This window comes from Tupaia chinensis, unplaced genomic scaffold, assembly GCF_000334495.1.
Source record: "Tupaia chinensis unplaced genomic scaffold, TupChi_1.0 Scaffold000602_1, whole genome shotgun sequence".
Taxonomy (NCBI): Eukaryota; Metazoa; Chordata; class Mammalia; order Scandentia; family Tupaiidae; genus Tupaia; species Tupaia belangeri.
In genome coordinates, this window is record NW_006160120.1 from 1,312,670 (window position 1) to 1,320,009 (window position 7,340).

General features: G+C 51.3%; 1 protein-coding gene across 1 annotated transcript in view; it reads left to right on the forward strand.

The window, feature by feature from the left end:
• EYA2 (EYA transcriptional coactivator and phosphatase 2) overlaps positions 1-7,340 on the forward strand; it is a 160,993-nt gene that overhangs the window by 146,599 nt on the left and 7,054 nt on the right. Inside the window, exons 11-13 of the mRNA XM_006158553.3 lie at positions 1,198-1,358; positions 3,838-3,952; positions 4,567-4,698. Of these exons, the coding sequence (XP_006158615.1) occupies positions 1,198-1,358; positions 3,838-3,952; positions 4,567-4,698 (408 nt within the window). The remainder of the gene's footprint in view (positions 1-1,197; positions 1,359-3,837; positions 3,953-4,566; positions 4,699-7,340) is intronic.

Below are 7,340 nucleotides of genomic sequence, written 5' to 3' on the forward strand. Positions count from 1 at the left end.
CTCTGTGTTTCTCTCTGGTCAAATTAAAATAAATAAATGAATAAATAAAAGTAAATCACTGAAAAACTTTCAAAAAAAAAAAAGAAAAGAAAATGTAGAAATAGCAAAATAGCACAAAGACAAAAAAAAAAAAAAAGCCCAGCCCGCCAGGCAGCTCCAGCACCGCACAGCCAGGTTGCCACTCGTCTTTGCTGAGGCTTCCGTGTTCGCCGTGCACGCCAGGTCGTACTGCTCACACACGTCTTGCGCTGGCCCTCCCGTGACCTGCTATCGGGAGGGTTACCCCCAAGACCTTGCAAACCTAGACCAACGTCTCTGATAGAAAAAAGAAAATGCTGTGCTCTGAGGTGCTGGAGTCTCTTTCCTTCCACCTACAGCCTGGTCGCTGCAGGTCATCGGCCCCCTCCTTCTTCCCTCTGGCCCCCAGCTGCCTTTTTGGTTTTTTTTTCTTTTTTTTTTGAGAGATTTTTGCTATAGGGCATATGTGCTTGCGAGAGAGACCGAAAGCGAGAAATCACCTCCTGGGAGGATGGTCACTCTGCAATCCCTTCTCCTCCTTTCTTCCCTCAGGATCTTGGGCACACACACATACGCACCTGCTATGAGTTTTAAGCTGCTGGGTCTGGGACTTGAACCACAGTTGACTTTTTTTTTTGCTATAGGGTGCGTGCACTTGCCAGACAGACAGAGAGAGACAGAGAGACAGAAAGCGAGAAATCACCCCCCACGGGGGATGGCCACACCATAATCCTTTCTCCTCCATTCTCCTCTCGGGATCTTGGGCACACACACACGCGCCCGGCGTGAGTTTAAGCCACCAGGTCCAGGACTTGAACCGCGGTCGACCACGTGGGAGTTCAGCAACATAGCCATTACACTAACTGCTGGTCCCTAAGCCTCAAATTCTAAATGGGGAGAGGAAAAGAGGCTTTCCCTAGACTGGCCCTGCGTGCCAGGAAGCGATGGATCCCCATGGGAAACCAGCTCTTCTATTTGGTACCAAAAGAATGGACACTGAGTGGGTCTGACTTTGGGAAGCTAAGAGGACCTATATGGGGTTCTGCTCCTCCCAAGTAGGCAGGGGTCTGGAGGGTGCCCTAATGCCCACCCACAGATGCCGCAGGACCTGTGGTCTCCCAGGGAAGAGGCCCCCACCTGCCCGCATTAACACTGTCCATCTCCCTCCACTCTCCCCAGCACCTATAACTTCTCCGCCGATGGCTTCCACAGTTCAGCCCCGGGGGCTAACCTGTGTCTGGGCTCCGGTGTCCACGGTGGTGTAGACTGGATGAGGAAGCTGGCCTTCCGCTACCGGCGTGTGAAGGAGATGTACAACACCTACAAGAACAACGTCGGCGGTGAGTGATGGGAAGAGGGACACAGCAGTGGTCCTGGCCCAGAGCAAAGGACACTCCTCAAGCACGGACAGTGTCACTGGTTTGCACCTGCTGTGTGCCAGGCGCCGTTCTGAGCTTATCCACGCCAGGAGTATCACTTGTCCAAAATGCTTGGGACCAGAAGTGGTTCAGATTCCAGATTTTTTTTTTGGATTTTGGAATATCCATGTATACATGGAAGAAAGAGTGAGCTATCTTGGCAATGAAACCCAAGTATAAACACAAGATTCTTTGTTTCACATACCCCTGTATGCATAACCCAAGGGGAATTTTATACAATATTTTTGTACTGCAGCATGGCCTGTGATCGGTCACATGAGGTCAGGTGTGGGATTTTCCACTTGTTGGCACTCAAAGAATCTTAGATTTTTTTTTTTTTTTGAGAGGTTTTTGCTATAGGGCGTGTGCGCTTGCCAGAAAGACAGAGACAGACAGACAGATAAAAAGTGAGATATCACCCCCCAGCGGGCATGGCCACACCACAATCTCTTCTCCTCCATTCTCCTCTGGGATCTTGGGCACACACACACACACACGCCCGGCATGAATTTAAGCCACCAGGTCCGGGACTCAAACCACAGTCAACTCCATGGGAGTCTAGCGACGTAGCCATTATGCTAACTGCTGGTCCCAAGGATCTTAGATTTTGAAGCATTTTTGGAATTTTGGGTTAGGGGTCCACAACCAGGACTAGCTCACTTAACATCGCCCCCTTGACTCCCTCTGGAATGGTACTTCACCATCCTCACTCTGAAGGTGAGGACGCTCAGGAATCAACAGGAGGTGGGGGTGGCCATGAGGGTTGAAATCTCTTAGACATAAAGTGTGGTTCTTGAACCAGCAGCATCGGCGTGACTGAGGACTTGTGAGAATGCTCATGCGCATGCCTCGTGCATGTTTGTGAAGCTGTTCTCAAGCGAGGCTTGTATTGGAGCTGCCCGAGGAGCTCCTACGTCTGTTTTTTTCCATCTGAGTTCCCCGGCAGTTCTAACAGGCAGCCAGTGTGGGGACTATGAACGAGACAGAGAGCGTTAGTTTCTCACCATGACCAGGAAGTCTGGAGGGGGCCAAAGGCAGGGCTGACTCAGCAACAACCAAGCCACAGATCGCCGTTTCTAGAATTCTCTAGACCAGTGGTTCTTTTTTTTTCTTTTTTGACAGGTTTTTGCTATAGGGCGTGTGCGCTCACCAGACAGACAGAGAGAGACAGAGACAGAAAGTGAGAAATCACCCCCAGAGGGGATGGTCACGCCGCAATCCCTTCTCCTCCATTCTCCTCTCAGGATCTTGGGCACACACGCACACGCGCCCGGTGTGAGTTTAAGCCACCGGATCCGGGACTCAAACAGCAGTCGACTACGTGGGAGTCCAGCGACATAGCCATTACGCTAACTGCTGGTCCCTAGACCAGTGGTTCTTAACAGAGGGTGATAATGGGCCCTTCCCAGGAAGCGTTTTGGGGTCTTCCTGATGGTCACGACATCTAGAACCAGCTATTAGCCCGTAGGGGCAGGTTGGAGTAGATGACTGAGTGTCCGCCATGTATACCCTGACCCCTAGAGCCAACGTCTGCCCAGCATCACACAGCCAGGCATGAGAGCCGCAGTGAGTCCCAGACCAGACGGCTGTGCCACCTCTGCCCTTCAGGCCGCCATAGCCAAGTCCAGCGATGGCAGGAGTGAAGCGCTGAGCTCTGGTCGGGGGGGCTCTGCCTACTCACCACCCTCCACAGGGACGAGGAAGCAGGTGTGCTTGGCTAGGGAGGCAGGAATGGAGTGGGCAGGAGGTACCATCTGCTTCCCACCCGGGTGAGGGCCCAGGAAATTGCCAACTGGCTTTGCTGTTCCATCAACTGAGGGGAGGTTACCCAAGGGGACAACAGGCGAGGAGCCCACAGCAGGCAGGATGCCACCCCCTCTATGGTCTCTGCCTCACCCCTCGTCCCTCCCAGCTGCGTCTGCATCAGAACTAGCCGGGTGCAGCGCTGTGGCCTCCAGCCCAGGCCCCCACAGATCCCGGGATTGTGGAAGTTGTGCTCGAGAAGAGATGTTTACAGGATGTAGGCAGAAGAGAAAATGCTTCCTACGCCAGCGTGAGGGAGGCTGCGGTTGGATTCAGAGGCCTCGCCTGATTCCAAACCTCCCTCTGCACTTGCGGTGGAACCTCAGACAGGTTATGTGACCTCTCTGTGCCTCAGTGTCCTCGTATGGAAGATAAGGCTGGCCCAGAGTCTTTGGCACAGCTGGCAATGTGCCAGACTGTGGAGCTGGAAGCCACAGGCTGGCGGTGGTTCAAATCCCCAGGCTCATCCATCTGGAATCGTGCCAGGCTTGTAGGCGCGTGCCCTGATCCTGTGCGGCAGTCGCTGGACCCCCTTCCCTAACTCCACCCCTCAGATCTTCCTAAAATGACGACCCATCTTTATCTCCTTTGTCCACAGGCTTGATAGGTGCTCCCAAGAGAGAGACTTGGCTACAGCTCAGAGCCGAGCTGGAAGCTCTGACAGACCTCTGGCTGACCCACTCCCTGAAGGCCCTAAACCTCATCAGTTCCCGGCAAGTGGCCCCGTCTTCCCTTGTGCCACTGAACTTCCTCCTAGCAGACCTCGGTGACTCCCCCAATTCTCGTTGCACACTTCCCAGACACGTGATCAAGCTGAGGTACAAAGGGCACTGTGGGTATGTGGAGTGTGGCTGAGCAGGTCGCTCACAGACTTATCAGGATCCAGCAGGTTTCCAAGTCTCTGGATTCTCGTCGAAGATCAGAACTGGCATGTACTCTTCAGTTTACCCCAGTCCCCACCTTTCCCTGTTGTCCTACACGTAGTCCATAGTATTCATGTACCTCACCCCCCTCCTCGCTTGTCCCTGCTGTCCTACTCTTACTTGGTGTCACTCACTCACAGTCCCTGCAGACCCCTGCAGTTGTTCACGTGTGTGGTCCTTGCAATAAACATTTGCCTTTTAAGTGAGAAAGTGTTGCATCTGCATTACATTCCAGTCAGGCAGCTTCAGGCTTACAAGAGAGGAACAACTGGAAAATCGCTCCCCTGAGGGGGACCTAGCCAGAACCTCCAGACCCCACTAGAATTCCTGCCAACTCAGGCTCTCGTAGCCAGGTGAGGAGGCCTAGCCTCTGAGTTCTGACCCACAGTCTCCTTTGTCCTCAGACCCAACTGTGTCAACGTGCTGGTCACCACCACTCAACTAATCCCTGCGCTGGCCAAGGTCCTGCTGTACGGCCTGGGCTCCGTGTTTCCCATTGAGAACATCTACAGTGCGACCAAGACAGGTAGGAAGGGCAGGCCGAGGGCGTGACGAGGGGTAGCTGCCCATCCCGGGGACAGGGCGTTTAAGGAAAATGGCCAGGGAACTCGTCCACGGCATGACTCAGATCCCAGAAGAATTTTCACAGCCCCCCTGCCTTAGCCTCTACCTCTAGAGAACCGGGCTGGGAGCTCAGCTTTCCAGCATGTGTTGATCTGGCTACATGCACAGCTGCTGTGACGAACACCCCAAACACAGGGCGGTCATTTTTATCTGGGTGGCGCATCAGACAGCCTTGGTCACCGAACATCCTTGAATCTAACCTTGAATCATACAAAGGAATAATTGTCTTTCTTCCTTCTCTTTCAAGGAGAGTTTCAATTTAGTGCTAGCTTGTCTTTAACACCCAATTAATACCTTCTGATCTCCCTTATTAACAAAGAGAACAAGTCCAGGCGCAAAGCTTTCATCAGACAAGAGAACCGAGGAGCTAGACCTTAACAGCATTGTTTGTCATGGATTACCTGCTTTTTGTGGCAAAGAATATTCATTTTCTTTTGCATGTGGAGGGGCTGGTATTTTTTAATTCTTACAGCATCTAAAAAATATATGATGCAAAATAAGTTAGTTAAGATCATCTTTTCTTAAAGAATTATTTAACTTTATTTATTTTATTGGCTTATTTATTTTAATTTGGCGAGAGAGACACAGAGAGAGAGAGAGAGAGAAAGCAAGCCACCAGGTCCGGGACTCGAACTGTGGTCGCCCATGTGGGAGTCCAGCGCCCTTAACCACCATGCCACCTGCCAGCCCCTGAAAGCAATTCCTAAGAGCAATTTTTGTCCTTACTGAAGTTCTAGGTCTGAACATTATATAAACATGCCTTTAGGGGGACCAGCAGTTAGCGTAATGGCTATGTCGCTGGACTCTCGTGTAGTCGACCACGCTTTGAGTCCCAGACCCAGTGGCTTAAACTCACACCAGGCATGCATGTGTGTGTGCCCAAGATCCCAAGAGAAGAATGGAGGAGAAGGGATTGCGGCATGGCCATCCCCCCGGGGGGGTGATTTCTTGTTTTCTCTCTCTCTCTCTCTCTCTTTCTCTCTGTTTCTCTGGTAAGCTCACGTGCCCTATAGCAAAAATCTCTCAAAACAAGAAAAAAAGCCTTTAAATTGTAAAATCATAGTACGGTAGTCTCCCCTTAGCTGCAGGGGATACATTTCAAGGCCCCCCAATGGATGCCTCTGTAAGACCACAGTACTGAACCCTATATAGAAACCACTGTTTTCCTATACATACATACCCATGAAAAAGCAGAGCTGATAAGTGAATAAACGTTAACAATGATTGGACCAGCAGTCAGCGTAATGGCTATGTTGCTGGACTCCCATGTAGTCGACTGGGGTTCGTGTCCCAGACCCGGTGGCTTAAAACTCATGCTGGGCGCGTGTGCATGAGTGCCCAAGATCCTGAGAGGAGAATGGAGAAGGGATTGCGGCGTGGCCATCCCCCCTGGGGGGGGTGATTTCTCGCTTTCTGTCTCTCTGTCTCTCTCTGTCTTTCTGGTGAGTGCACGTGTCCTATAGCAAAAAAAAAAGGGGGGCAATAAAACAGGACCGTCATGGCAACATACCATCAGGAGGTGATGCACACGCGGTCTCTCTCAGAATACCTCATACTGTGCTCACCTGTTTTGGACCATGGTTGACCGTGAATAACTGAAACCACAGAAAGTGAAACCCGGATAAGGGGAGACTATTGTAATTCAGGCCAAAATGGCTGGGAGCAATGTTAAACAAGGCCCTGTGGGCCTTCATTTCCCTCCTGCATACCCAAGTCATGTGCCTTTGCAGGTTTATTTGGAACCTCTTTGTTTTAATTCGTTAATTTTTCAAAGCACACCCCAGTGGGCACCACGGTCCCTTGCCCATTTCTCCATCCTGCCGAGGCGTTGGGCACACATAGGTGCCTGGTGTGTTTTTCAAATCTGTAGGGTGAGATTTGAACCGTGTGGAATCCATCTCCTTTTAGCCTGGGCTGGCTCAGTAGTTTTTATTTTTAACTGTGGTAAAATAGCACAGACGTTCTACTATTGTCACCTTTTCCTTAGGTATTTTTTCTATAGGGCATGTGCGCTCGCCAGAGACACACAGAGAGAGAGAAAGTGAAAACTCATCCTCCACGGAGTATGGCCACACCACAGTCCTTCTCCTCCATTCTCCTCTTAGGATTTTGGGCACCCACAAACATGCACCTGGCATAAGTTTCAAGCTGCCAGGTCCGGGACTCGAACCATGGTCAGCCACGTGGGAGTCCAGCACCTTAAACACTATCCCACCTGCCAGCCTCTATCATAACCGTTTTTAAGCATGCGGAGCTGCAGCATTATGTACAGTCGCATTCTCGTACACCCAGTACCACCTTCACGCCCAGAGCAGACAGCTGTGTAGACTCAGAGCCTGCTTCAAACCCCTGCACTGCCTCTTCCTGCTGTGTCAGCCTGAGAAGTCACTTAACCTTTCTGTGTTCCGTGTTCACCTGGGGTGGAAACAATGCTCAGGATGAAATGGTTAACACCCGGCCCTTGGGAGGACGGTGCATGGCAAGCTGTTAATTAGTGATTAGCATTTGCTGCGGTCCTGGGTCCACGTGGAGCTCTTCTCTTCTTTCTCCCTCT